This window comes from Danio rerio, chromosome 15, assembly GCF_052040795.2.
Source record: "Danio rerio strain M-AB ecotype USA chromosome 15, GRCz13ab, whole genome shotgun sequence".
Lineage (NCBI taxonomy): Eukaryota > Metazoa > Chordata > Actinopteri > Cypriniformes > Danionidae > Danio > Danio rerio.
The window spans coordinates 42,167,501-42,182,500 of record NC_141035.1 but is presented as its reverse complement, the minus strand read 5'-3'; the positions used below and the strand labels follow the sequence as shown (position 1 = coordinate 42,182,500).

The 15,000-nt window shown below is 35.4% G+C and overlaps 1 protein-coding gene across 17 annotated transcripts in view; it reads left to right on the top strand.

Annotated features, from left to right (window-relative positions):
- robo1 (roundabout, axon guidance receptor, homolog 1 (Drosophila)) overlaps window positions 1-15,000 on the top strand; it is a 553,775-nt gene that overhangs the window by 475,119 nt on the left and 63,656 nt on the right. For all 17 annotated transcript variants that reach the window (XM_087282423.1, XM_087282421.1, XM_087282414.1 and 14 more), the window contains 5 exon segments: window positions 1,408-1,613; window positions 8,646-8,727; window positions 10,506-10,674; window positions 10,945-11,111; window positions 13,320-13,441. In XM_087282423.1, coding sequence (XP_087138549.1) covers window positions 1,408-1,613; window positions 8,646-8,727; window positions 10,506-10,674; window positions 10,945-11,111; window positions 13,320-13,441 — 746 coding nt within the window.

Here is a 15,000-nt window from a genome sequence, read left to right as displayed (position 1 = left end):
ACACAGTTGCTGCAAATTTGTCGGCTGCACATCCATAATGCAAATCTCCCATTCCACCACATCCCAAAGGTGCTCTATTGGATTGATAAATGGTGACTGTGGAGGCCATTTGCATACATTTTCTCTTTTTCGGATTATTCTCTGTAACCCTAGAAATGGTTGTGCTTGAAAATCCCAGTAAAAATAGTACTCAGAGCAGCTCATCTGGCACCAACACTTAAATCCCCTTTCTTTCCCATTCTGATGTTTGGTTTAAATTGCAGCAGATCGTCTTGTCCATGTCTACATGCCTAAATGCATCGAGTTGCTGCCATGTGATTGGCTGATTGATTAGAAAACTTGCGTTAACAGACAGTTGGACAGGTGTACCTAATAAACTGGCCGGTGAGTGTACTATTACTAGTATTAAGCTTAAAAATGATTTAACTGTGAAAACTGCAAGCTTTAGAGGCAGGGAGTAAATATTATTGATTCAGCATCAAGTCCAATTTATTTGTAATGTGCAAATATTGCGGACTCGGTGTGCATTGAACTTGATTGTTTCATAAATCATAATATTTTAATAGTTTTGTATATTATTTTATGTGTTTTATAAAAAAGGAATAGTAGTAAAAAGTAAGAGAAAAATAATTTAGCACTGTCACCTAACAACATGAGGGTCGCTGATTCGAGTGCCGGCTGGGTCAGTTGGCTATTCTGTGTGGAGTTTGCATGTTCTCCTCCGAGTGCTCCGGTTTCCCAGTCTAAAGACATGCGCTATAGGTGAATTAAATAAACTAATTTGACCATAGTTTAGGTGTGTGGATGAGTGTGTATGGGTGTTTCCCTGTACTTTCCCAGTACATCCGCTGTGTAAAACATATGCTGAAAAAGTTGGTGGTTCATTCCGCTGTGGCAACCCCTGATGAAAGGACTAAGGGACTAAGCCGAAGCAAATGGAAAAGCAAAGTATTGGTTTCTTTTAAAGTCTTTTAGTTTTGTGTTAGAAATAAAGACTAATAAAAACAAGTCATTCAAGAGTTAAAAATACAATAACTAGGATACACAAGTAAAGACAGAACTAATTTTATTAGACCATAATGTTTTTAATACACTATAATTACATTCTTAATGTCCACATTAACCAGAAGTTGCTGAGACTTTAACTTCATTATGTCGATTTACTTCCAACTGAAACTGAATATTAAGTAGGGGGCGGGGCTTTCTTTTTGATGTCTTTAGAGAAAGTCTGCCACTCTGCATGCGGAAGCAAATGGTCAAACTTTAATGGAAGATTACCAAATTCAATTTGCACAGATTAATGTGAATAACAATGTGCGCTAGCAAAACAAACAGTCAATTTTGATTTCACACAGACTTAAAACTAGTGTAATAGTCTTGGTTTCTGATGTTGTGTGTCTTTCTCAGTGATTTCAGACAGGCCTCCACCAATCGTCCGTCAGGGTCCAACCAACCAGACTGTGGCAGTGGACGGGACGGTGGTTCTGAGCTGCCAAGCCACCGGGACACCGATTCCTACCATCTTATGGAGGAAAGATGGAGTTCTGGTGTCCACACATGATTCCCGACTCAAGCAGCTGGACACTGGAGCCCTGCAGATTCGATACGCAAAGGTACAGAGATTCCTCACTGACTCCTCACTATGATTTAAAGGGTCACCCAAAAATGAAAATTCATTTTTTTATTCTTTATTTATTCAACTTTTATTTGTTTCAAACCGGTTTGAGTGTTTTTTTTTTATCCTGTTGAACACAATAAAAGATGTTTTAAAAAATGTTGAAAAACTGTAACCATTGACTTCCATTGTATTTGTTTTTTTCTACTATTGAAGTCAATAGTTACAGGTTTTCAGCTTTCTTCAAAATAACAGAAAATAAAAACTCTGGAGCCACTTGACAGTGAGTAAATAGGAAATAAATTTTCATGTTTTAGAGGAACTGTCACTTTAAATCGAGAGATTCGAGACACTACGGGTAGTTTTTTTTTTTTTTTCATTTACCTGTCATTGCTTAGAATCCATACATTTTTTTTTTTATTTTAGTTCACTGCATTTTAGAAGTGCAGTGAAAAACTTAAATTCCAAACTATTTGGTCATGAATTTTTTTTTTATTAATTATAATAGATTATAATGGGTTTTTTTTATATATATAGACAAGTAAATAAACAATGTTGAATGTATTTTGTACATTGTAATGTTTTATTTGTTTATTTTTAATCTATTTATTTTGTTTTGTTTCTTTGTTTGTTTCAAATTAATTTTGTTTATTTTGTTTGTGTAAATAAATATATGTGTATATATATAATTTTATAAATGTTTATAAACTTTTGTGTCTGTATTATTAATCTATCTATTTATTATTAATTAATTAATTAATAATTTTTTATTTACATACTTATTTATATAGTAATCTATGTATTTGTTTATCTTTTTTGTATTAATATAATTTATTTATATATTTATCTATTTATATATTTATTTATTTTTATTTTTTATTTTTTTATGTATTTATATTTATATATTTATATATTTATACATACATATATATAATATATATATATATATATATATATATATATATATATATATATATGTATATATATATATATATATATATATATATATATATATTTATAAACATTTATTTATTTATGTATTTTTTTACATATTTTTTATATTTTATTTATTTATGTATTTATTTATATATGTATCTATTTATTTGTCTACCTTTTTATTTATTTATATATTTATTTATGTATTTATATATTTGATATATTAATTCATTTATATATTTATTTATACACTTATCTATTTATTTATTTATTTCTTATCCAAAAAAATGCAGATTAATGAACAGTATCTGGGGACAGGAGTGCCGTTCACATTCTTTCAAAATGTGTAAATTTGAATTACATTACATAAGGTTGAGTTTTTCTTGTCCAGCACTGAACCATAAATCTCTACTTCAACAGGACTCATTCTCATCTGTATTCTGAATGTTTTTGCTGAAGGTTTTGTTCATGCATCATTTACAGGATATGACATATTTTTTTTCCACAAGAAGTTGTTCTCCTCTACGATTTCCAAGAATCCACTGTTCCCTTCATATCCAATTAAATTCAATTCAGCTTTATTTGTATAGCGCTTTTACAATGTTGATTGTGTCAAAGCAGCTTCACATAAATGGTCATAGTAACTGGATCAGTGTAGTTCAGTTTTTAGTGTATAAGTTCAGTTCAGTTTAGCTCAGTTCAGTGTGATTTAAAATCATTACTGAGAGTCCAAACACTGAAGAGCAAATTCATCGATGCGTATTTAGTGTTCAGATTTTTCCGCTAGAAATATTTTAAGTTTATTTAAATAGGTGCTCATTTGCGTATTTAACTGTAATATTTTTGAAATATTTACTGCAATAAATGCTTCCGGTATTTAATATAATCCATCAACTAGGAAAGAAGGTTGAATATGAATACAATTTATTATTATAAATGAGAACTGTTAGTATATTACATGAACTTATTTACCCTGTTTACCTGCAGTGTCTTGCCTTAAAGTTCTCCCGGATTTAAGCTTGTGTTCATTTACTGCACCAAACCAACTTGTTCTCGTACAGCACTGTTTCCCTTGTTCGGTTTTCCTTAGTAAAAGATTTTTATGGAATTTTCCATTCCAAACACGCCACACTGAACAACTATTTACAGGGAATGGCGAGCGGTTGTGTCTCAGACCCAGCGCCTCGCTTGCGTTTTATTAATATTTTATTCATGGAGGTTTCTGGATGCGGCAGCGTGGTTTATTGGATGCGGTTAGCTCGCTGAGCTCAACTTGGCAGGTCTTTTTTTTAAGCTGTTAACTCTTTTATTCTGTATATCTGAAACCGCACTGCAGGTTTCACTGACAGAATCAAAAATCAAAGAAAGTTCCTCTATAAAAACATTGCACTGCGCACACCTTTCTGCATCATTGCAGCAGTTTAATCACGTATTAGATGCAGGTTGCTGGAAATAAACAGGTTGCAAGTTCTCACATTTCCACAGACTAATTTCCATTTTTTATTAGCGGATTTGGGTGAAATAATTTTTTATTAGATTTATTACAGTTTATTAATGAAACTATAGAGAAAAAAAATATTTAAATATATATTATTAAAATAAATAAATAAACATAAAAAAGTTATTTTTTAGCTGATTTTTGGAAAATATTTTTTTTAGCTTTATTGTAATATTGAAACTGTTAAAAAATAATAATATAAGTATAAAAACTTTACTTAAAAAAAGCAGATTTGTATGAAAGAATCTTCTATTAGTTTTAATAAAGTTTATTAATTAGTCTTGAAAAATATTTGAGTATAAATAAATAAATAAATATAATTATAAAATGTAATTTTATTAGCAGATTTGTGTAAAATATTTTTAATAGCTTTATTGAAGTTTAATAATGAGATTATTTAAACCATGTATACAATATATAAATAAATAAACATAAATATAAAAATGATGTTTTTATTAGCAGACTAGTGTGAAATATTTTTATTAGCTTTTATAGTTTTTAGTGAGACTATAAAAAATGAAATATAAAATATTAATATAAAAATTTAATTTCATTAGCAAATTTGTGAAATCATTTTTATTTGCTTATTAAAGGTTATTAATGAGATTATTTTTAAAAAATTTAGACAATATAAATATAAAATGTTACTTTTATTAGCGGATTTGTGTGAAATTATTTTTATTAGCTTTAACTAAGTTTATTAATGAGACTATTGAAATAAATATTTAAATATAAAATATACATATAAAATGTTACTTTTATTAGCAGATGTGTATGAAATCATTTTTATTAGCTATTAAAGTTTGTTTTATGCGACTACTGAAATAATAATTACATATAAAATCAAAACAACAAAAATCTGAATTTAATCAAAATCAAAATGTTTTTTTTTTTAACCCTATATTGTCTTTTTTCATGTAAAATCTTGCTTCTCGGCTAAGTCCATATTGTTTTAAGCATGTTAAGATGTATAGATGCCTTTTTTTTGTATTTTAAACTATAAAATTATTTATATTGCTGTTTGTTTCCAAATTAAAAATACATTTTGAATCTCAAAATAGTTTTAAATGAGTAAAAAAATAAATGTAGTTAAAATGAAGTAACTAGAACTACAGCAGAATTCTACCACTATTCTGTATTCTGTTATTATTGAATTTATCTTATAAAAACATTTTATTCGCCATGTTATTTACCATGTCCTCCTGATGAAATGGCAGTTATACTATCTACACTGTATAAAGCACTATAGAAAAACAGTTGTATTGAGTTTGCCCGGGTCACTGTTGTATCTGCTTGTGATTTGTTGCACTTTGAACAATGTTTAACAATGTGAACAATGCCCTTCATCAAACTCCAATAAATCACAAGCTTTTTCTAAACTAACACCAAACACTCTACTGACTGAAGGTGGTACTGTTGACCTTATTCTTCAGAATCAGTGCAGTTATTTGCACAGCACTAAATAAATACAACAAAACAACTTAATGATGTCTATAATGTGTTATAGAATATGCTTCTGTCTCCTATCTATCTATATATGGACAGCTTTTCTGGCATGGTCAGTTTGCTCAGCAGCTCACCTTGTATGGTGTGGTAATTATGTTGTACAGCACTTGGGGTGAAGGAAAGAGATTAAGTCAGTATTTCTCTAGGTGATTGTATAACAAGCCTTTATAAAATGGGTCAATATGATGCCAGTAACTTTATTTCTTTTTCATACTAACAAAATTTACATCTTATTGTCAAATAAAGGATTATTGTGCTGCAGTTATTTGCACAACATCAAGTAAATACCACAAAACACCCTAATGATGTCCATAACTTTTATAATATATGTTTTGGTAACCTATGTATGTCTGTATGGAAAACTTTTATGGCATGGTCAGTTTGCTCAGCAGCTTACCTTGTATGGTGTTGTAATTATGATGTACAGCACTTGGGGTGAAGGGACGAGATTAAGTCAGTGGTTCGCTAGGTGATTGTATAAAAAGCCTTTATAAAATGGGTCAATATGACGCCAGTAACTTTACATATTACATATTATTGACAAATAAAGGATTATTGTGCTGCAGTTATTTGCACAGCACCAAATAAATACAACGAAACACCTTAATGATGTCTATAATGTGTTATAGAATATGCTTCTGTCTCCTATCTATCTCTATATGGACAGCTTTTCTGGCATGGTCAGTTTGCTCAGCAGCTCACCTTGTATGGTGTTGTAATTGTGATGCAGAGCACTTGAGGTGAAGCGCTGTTTTACAAAAAAATATTAGGTCAGTGGTTTGCTTGGTAATCTGTATGACAAGCCCCGCCTTATTAATGAAGTGTACAAGAAGGAACTGTATCTGAAATGTACAACAAAACACACAGTAAGAGATGTATTTCAAATTTGGAAAAATGTACACAACGCCCTCTAGTGGATCCCCCCCCCCAAAATAGGCTGAGGCTTGGTTTTCCAATGCAAAAACATAGACTATTTTCCTAGATAGCACTGTTTTGCTGCGTTGTAAATAAAGAAGAACAGACACGGGGAAGTGTTGATGCAGAATTGTTGTATTTCGGTTTGTAACTTTTTAGATATGATAATGACCACAAAACTATTCTAGTATCTTGTGCTTGCATGCTCGCTTGAAGGTGTTCTCTTTTGTCTGTCTGTGTATGTATGTGTGTGTGTTTGTCAGACTGACTCTCCTTTCATCCCCAACATCATCTCACTCACAGACAGTTAGTGTTCAGGGCGCCGTCAGTCAACCTGCAGGTTCTGATGTGTGAACACACACTCCCGCTGTCAGCCTCGCAGAGCTCACTCACACACACACACACACACACACACACTCCAAACTGGGGTAAAAGAGACACGTGTAAAATGGGGGGAGGACACACACACTTACTCACACACACAAAAACACCCCGGTTTCCCCTGTATGGGGGTCAAAGGTCCCCGCCGTGTTCGCTGTCACTATCCGATTTTAATTAACGTGGATGTCTCACTCGCCTCTTTTAAAGAATAGAGGGGAGATAAAGCGAAATGGAGAGATGCATCTCTATCTGTTGCGCTTCAGGTGGGCCGCAGTAATGAACATGTCATTAAGTGAACACACGCACACCAGCAGCTCAAGAAAGACTGTCTATTTCTGGCGACTTTTCACGCCACCCGTGCAGACTGACTGACAGATCCACTGACATGCTCTTAAATGTGTTCTTTCTTTTTGTAAATTATATTAGCATATTCCAGCACTCTATCCTGCAAATGTTATTGTTTTCCTTATTTAATAAGTATGCGGTGTCTAGGAACATACATGTGAATCTTATTTGTCTATCAGTCTTTGTTTAATGAAGGTTTTTGGTTGTTCACTTGTTCGTTTAATTCATTCATTCATTTTCTTTTCGGCTTAGTCCCTTTGTTGTTTTGGGGTTGCCACAGTGGAATGAACCACCAACTTATCCAGCATTTGTTTTATGCAGCAGATGCCCTTCCAGCCGCAACCCATCACTGGGAAACATTCATACACACTCATCCACACACAAAAAATATTAGGTCAATGGTTCGCTAGGTGTTCTGTACGCATCAAACTAATTTTGCTACTAGGTAATATGACGCCAGTAACTTTAGTTCTTTTTCATATTAATAATATTTACATATTATCAACAAATAAAGCATTATTTAAATAAATATCACAAAACACTTTAACAATCTCCATAATTTGTTATAGAATATGCTTCTGACGCGTATTTATCTATATATGGACATCTTTTCTGGCGTGGTCAGTTTGCTCAGCAGCTTACCTTGTATGGTCTCGTAATTATGATGCAGAGCGCTTGGGGCGAAGAGCTGTTTTACCAAAAATAATAGGTCATTGGTTCGCCAGGTGATCTGTTCTACAAGCCCCGCCTTTTCGCAGCAGTGTACAAGAAGGGCATGTATCTGAAACGTACAACAAAATGTACACTAAGAAATGTGTTTCAGATTTTGAAAAATGTACACAAGGCCCTCTAGTGGATTCACAAAAAAATAGGCTAAGGCTTGGTTTACCAATACAAAAACATAGACTATTTTTCTAGATACACTATGGACAATTTAGCTTACCCAATTTACCTTCTTTTTTACTCTTCTACATTTGAGCTTTGTTGAGTATGTGGAAACATTTGCTGAATATTTCAGGAAAGGAGTTTGCATGTTCTCCCCTTGTTTCCCCCACAGTCCAAAGAATTGTGGTATAGGTGAATGAACTAAATTGGCCGTATTGTAAGAGCGTGTGAGTTAATGCGAGTGTGTACGGGTGTTTCCCAGGACTGGTTTGCGGCCGGAAGGGCATGTTTGTGGTCATTCCACTTTGGCGACCCCTGATAAATTAGGGACTAAGCCAAAGGAAATGAATGAATGAATGAATGAATGAATGAATGTTATAAAGTTCATTAACCAATAATAATGGCCTCGTGGCAATCATATGTATGCAAGATACACAGATTTTATTTTAGAAAACTGTCAGAAAAATAAACAAAAATCCACAGATTTTGTATCGCCCTTCTCATCATCAATATGTATCCATATGCATGTATTTGCATTAACAGACATGTGTTTTCTTCTTTCAGCTGGGCGACACTGGCATGTACACCTGCACGGCTTCCACCCCGAGCGGAGAGGCGTCCTGGAAGGCCTACCTGGAGGTGCAAGGTACAGAGCGTAAGATAACACACACAATAGACTGAGATGCTGAAAAACACACCGCAGGAAATTAGCTCTGAAATTGAGTTTGAAATTAAAGCCTCGTCCAGCTGTAATTGCTTTTCATTGTGTCTTGATGCAAATTTGAGCCGCTGCACTGCATGCATTAACGAATGAGTGGATGAACGGACGGATTGTTTTAAAGGGACAGTTCACCGTAAAATGAAAAATTACTCTCCCTCATGTGGTTTTAACATTTATGTGATTCTTTCATCCTCATTCAGTTGTTCTATCATTCCTTCCATCATTCTATCTGTCATTCTGTTCTGTCATTTTATCCATTGTTCTATCTATCTATCTATCTATCTATCTATCTATCTATCTATCTATCTATCTATCTATCTATCTATCTATCTATCTATCTATCTATCTATCTATCTATCTATCTATCTATCTATCTATCTATCTATCTATCTACCCACCCACCCACCCATCCATCCATCCATCCATCCATCCATCCATCCATCCATCCATCCATCCACTTATTCACCCATGCATCTATCCAACTTATCCATCCATCCATCCATCCATCCATCCATCCATCCATCCGTCCATCCATCCATCCATCAATCCATCCGTCCATCCATCCATCCATCCATCCATCCATCCATCCATCCATCCATCCACTTATTCACCCATGCATCTATCCAACTTATCCTTCCATCCATCCATCAATCAATCCATCCGTCCATCCATCCATCTATCCATCCATCCATCCATCCATCCACTTATTCATCCGTATATCCATCCATCCACTTATTCACCCATGCATCTATCCAACTTATTCACCCACCCACCCACCTATCCATCCATCCACTTATTTACCCATCCATCCATCCACTTATTCACCCACCCACCCATTCATCCATCCATCCACTTATTCACCCATCCAACCATCCATCCATCCATCCATCCACTTATTCACCCATCCATCCATTCATCCATCCATCCTTCCATCCATCCATCCATCTATCCACTTATTCACCCATGCATCTATCAAACTTATTCACCCATATATCCATCCATCCACTTATTCACCCATCCATCCATCTATCCATCCATCCATCCACTTATTCATCCATCCATCCATCCACTTGTTCACCCATCCATCCATCCATCCCTCCATTCATCCATCCATCCATCCATCCATCCATCCATCCATCCACTTATTCACCCATCCATTCATCCATCCATCCATCCACTTATTCACCCATCCATCCATCCATCCATTTATCCACCCATCCATCCATCCATCCATTGTTAATGGATGGATGGATGGATGTAATTCTGTTTATGTTGTTCTGCATAAATAAAGGCTTTTTGAAGAATGCTGGTAGCTAGCACTCATTGACTTCCATAGTAGGAAAACAATTGCTACGGAAGTCAATGGGTGTAACCAATCAGCATTTTTCAAAATATCTTCTTTTGTCTTCAACAGAAAAAAAGTAACTTATGTAGGCTTGGAACAAATTACTAAATGATGGTGGAATTTAGATTTTTGGGTGAAATGTCCCTTTAGGATGTTTTATACAACAGATGTTCTGTTGCTCCTGTCCTTGAAAGCAGTAACCCCCAGGAAGCTGTGGTGTACAGTGATTATACAATGTACTCCACTTCGCCTAATATCGCTCCTTTAGCTGTTATAAATGCACTGTAAACCACAGCTTCTTGAGGATTATTTCTTCATTTGGCATTTTTACTAAAATGTCTATCTTCTTTGTCTTCAGAGTTTGGTGCTCCAGTTCAACCGGGCCGTCCCACAGATCCCAACCTCATCCCCAGCGCCCCATCTAAACCAGACGTCACGGATGTCAGCCGCACCTCCGTGTCTCTTTCCTGGAAGCCGAATCTGAACGCTGGAGCCACACCCACCTCATACGTCATTGAGGCCTTCAGGTGACATCATCACTTCTGACAGCATCGTCATCAGTCATTGGTCAAACGGGCGTGTTTTACAAACGTTTGTAAACACAGTTCACAAGCTAATGGGGGTTTCTGTAAATACCCGCTCCATTTGCTTCGGTCTGTCATAAATAACCGTGCTTTCCTGTAAGGGCTGTGTTTTGCGGTTACCTCATTGTTTGGGATAATGACAGTATTTTGATATAAAGTTTAGTCGGCAGTAATCTGAAGGGTGATGTTTGATTTGTGTGGTGTGGATTGCAGCCATGCAGCAGGCAGCAGCTGGCAGACGCTCGCCGATCATGTGAAGACGGAAAGCTTCGTGCTTAAGGGTCTGAAGCCAAGTGCCGTCTACCTGTTTCTGGTGAGAGCGGCCAATGCGTACGGCCTGAGCGACCCCAGTCCCATCAGCGACGCTGTCAAAACACAAGGTCAGTTCTCCTTTGACCTCATATATCCCATTGTATGTACTGAAAGGGCTGTGTGTAGAAATCCAGAAAGCATTGAGTTAGTGACACTGGTAGGCGATAAGTGAACTGCAACAAGCAATGCAGTGATTGTGTGTATGTATATGTAACAAACAAGAGACTGAACGTGATTCAAAGATCCAGTAATGTCATAGAAAAGTTCTTTTTCCTTTTTAGCTTAAAGTAAAATTACTGAATAAAAAGCACTCATAGAGCTTAATATAAATCACTAATATCTCAATGATTTAAAGTTCAATGCCTGATGAAACTGCATCGACGTTCCCAACAACAGACGTGAAAAACTGGAGAATCAGTGATGCACAACAGTCCAGTTAATTGCTTTCCAATCCACAAATAAGCAACATCTAACACAGATTTATGATAGAATCAACTTTAACCATAGTGTTGTGGCAGAAATGTAAAATTATATTTCATTAAGGATTTTTTTTTATATTGAGCTATTCTGTTTTTGATAAAGTATTTACATCTTGCATCTCATCTCACTCTGCAGTTGAACAGGCATTTCGATAAAACGTAATAGTATTTTATGTTAACCTGTTTAATCAGCACTTGCCGTGTTCTAGTAGTAGTCTGATAATAAAAGCAGCATTCATTTTCTGGTCTTTACAACTTTCAGTCAAGAGCAAAAGAATGTGTCCTTATAATTAATTAAATGAATTCAGTAGATAGGTGGATAGAAAGATAGGTAGGTAGGTAGGTAGGTAGGTTGGTTGGTTGGTTGGTTGGTTGGTTGGTTGGTTGATTGATTGATTGATTGATTGATTGATTAAGAGAGAGATAGAGAGAGAGACAGAGAGAGAGAGATAGATAGATAGATAGAGAGAGAGAGAGAGAGAGAGAGAGAGAGAGAGAGAGAGAGAGAGAGAGAGGTAGGTAGGTAGGTAGGTAGGTAGGTAGGTAGGTAGGTAGGTAGGTAGGTAGGTAGGTAGGTAGGTAGGTAGGTAGATAGATAGATAGATAGATAGATAGATAGATAGATAGATAGATAGATAGATAGATAGATAGATAGATAGATAGATAGATAGATAGATGATTAATTTGTTAAACGGTTGGATGGATGGATAGTTGATTGGTGTGATTGATTGATTGATAGACTGAATGATTGATTAATTGATTGATTGAATGATTTGATGAATGATTTGATGATTGTTTGTTGATTGGTTTGTTGGTTAATTGGCTGGATGGTTGATTGTTTTTTTGGTTGGATTGTTTGATGATTGATTGGTTGGTTGGTTGGTTGGTTGGTTTGCTGATTGATTGAGTGTTGTTTATTAAGGTTTATCGACCATATCACACTACTTCTAGATGTATTATGATAGACATCATAGTCATAGACAACATCCATACATATCATACTATATGCTTTCTTATGCTGTGTTCACTCCAGACGCGGAACAGGGAGATAAATTGGACTATTCGTGTGTACAGGACACGTGAACATTTGAGTTTACTCGCTTCATTCGTGCGTCAAATCCGCTTTATTCGTGCATCAAATTCACTTCACAAGTGAATTTCATGTGGTACGGGTCTTTCATTTGACCCGTACCATTCGCGCAATACACGTCATTCTAGCCGCGCCATTCGTATGTATCATGCTGCAGGATGTCTATTCACGTCTTTGCATTGACTTAACATGTAAATCACTCGCGCTTGATGATGCTTCCGTGTCTGGTGTGAATGCAGCATAAGACAGTCTAGGAGATCTTGGTCTTTTTATACTGTTTTTTTAAATGTCTTTCCAAACTGCTTGGACATTGGCAATGCAAAGTGATAAATAAATAAACATGGTTAATTACTTCGTTAAAATCACCACGAAAAAAAAAACGAATGATTTTTTTCATCTAATATTTCAGTGCTTATTATACATTATTTTTGAGACCCACCAATAGTAAACCACAACCATCCAGTCAGTTCCCAATCGACAAAGTCAAAAATCTAGTTTGAGAGGCTATTTTACTGGAGTAGACATAACAATAGCAAAGAAGAGACTATCACAACTCCTGCTTCATGCCAGCTTTCTCAATTATAAAAAGATTTTATCTGCATTTTGTGTATTATCTCCAAATTCTGGGGTATTTGCTTTTCGTATATCTTGTGTGTTTAGAAATGTATATCCATGTGCTACATATTTTTCTGTGTTTATATGATTAGACGTCCCACCAACCAGCCAGGGAGTGGAGCATGGCCAGATCCAGAGAGAACTGGGAGATGTCGTCATTCACCTTCACAATCCCACAATTCTCTCATCGTCTTCCGTCAGAGTCCAGTGGACTGTAAGTACCACTATCGCACTTTAAAAAACAATCTGCTGAAACACTTTGTTTGATTGGCTTTCGACCTTTGTGCGTGTCATCAGAGGAGGAAGCCCTGCCCATTAGTGACAATCTGTTCCTCATTAGTATATGATGTTAGTCTTGATTTCGAATCTGCCACTATACTGACACATGGGCATTTTGTAGCTCTGCCTTCTTTTGCCACTCATTTGAATTTAAAGCAATTTTCATCAAATCTCCTGACCAATCAAATGCTGTCTGGTATCTGTTATCTCCCGCCCCCTTTAATACGCTTCTCATTTGCTTTTTATTTGATGTGCTCGAGCTCAACCACTCTCACTGGCAGACCTATGATAAAACGAAATGCTATTGGCTGTTTTTAAAGGGGAGGAGCCACTATATGTGCTGCCCTGTCCTCATGTTTCAGTCGAATAAAAAAAAAAAAAAAAACTCCTCTATGTTTCACAAAATTTGTCCTGTTTTATGTTGAACAAATGAACTGTTAATTATACATTGAAAGCGGCTGAAGTTAAACCTGTACAGACTTCTGTTGCACACACACGAGCAGAAATCATTTCCCAGCATGTTTCTTTTTAACCATTTGAGTCGTTTGCACTTTATGCACATTTAATCAGAAGCAGCTGAAACGACATCTGCCTTTATTGGGGCGGATCAAGAATTGATTAAAATCTTTACAAGCGTGTACGGTTCTCCTCCCTCCACAGCCATATGTCCTGAAAGCACCTCCCATATGAAAAACACTACAAGTTAGAAGTAACACACGATTGTCAACTTGGATTATAGCAATAATGACTGGACTAATAATTTTATTTGAAACTACATACTGTTATTTCAAATTTGAATCAATATTTAACAATTTAACTTTTTTTTGCATTTAATAAATTCCGCCTTGAAGAACAGAATCATTTTCTTAAAAAAAAATTAAAAAAAACATGAAAAAAAGAAAAAACGACCCCAAACATTTGACCGGTAGTGCATATGTATAATTAATACATTTTATTCAAATGTATTATGCATGTATTATGCTTGTATTTCTTAAGATGTTAGGTGACTGCACTTTTAATCTTCAAAGGGAGCTTACTCATTTATGTTGTGCACTATAGACCTTTTTCTTGGAACGCAAAATGACCCATTATGCTTTGCGTGTATGCGCAAGGAGAATGCGAAGAACTTCCGGTCGGCAGCTGATGCGTGTAAACAGTCACATTTGGACAGCTTTGAAACGATAGTTTTAATCTATTTTACCTGCTTTTATCCTCTTTGAACTAATACTGTTGTCCATCAGCACCATCTCCTGGACTGATCATTTAAAGAAATGCCATCTAAATAGGATGGAAAACAGCTGCTGTGAGGCATTTTCATCTCATTGTCAGACGGCATCTTCTGCAGTTTAAATGAAGCCTCGTCATCGCTAGAGTCAACATTTTCTCTTTATTTCAAATATATAACCAGCCCAAACAAATGTAGTTCACTAAAATGTTTGACACACACACACGTAGCTGTACTGTGCCACTGACACACTGATTTAATAACTGTGA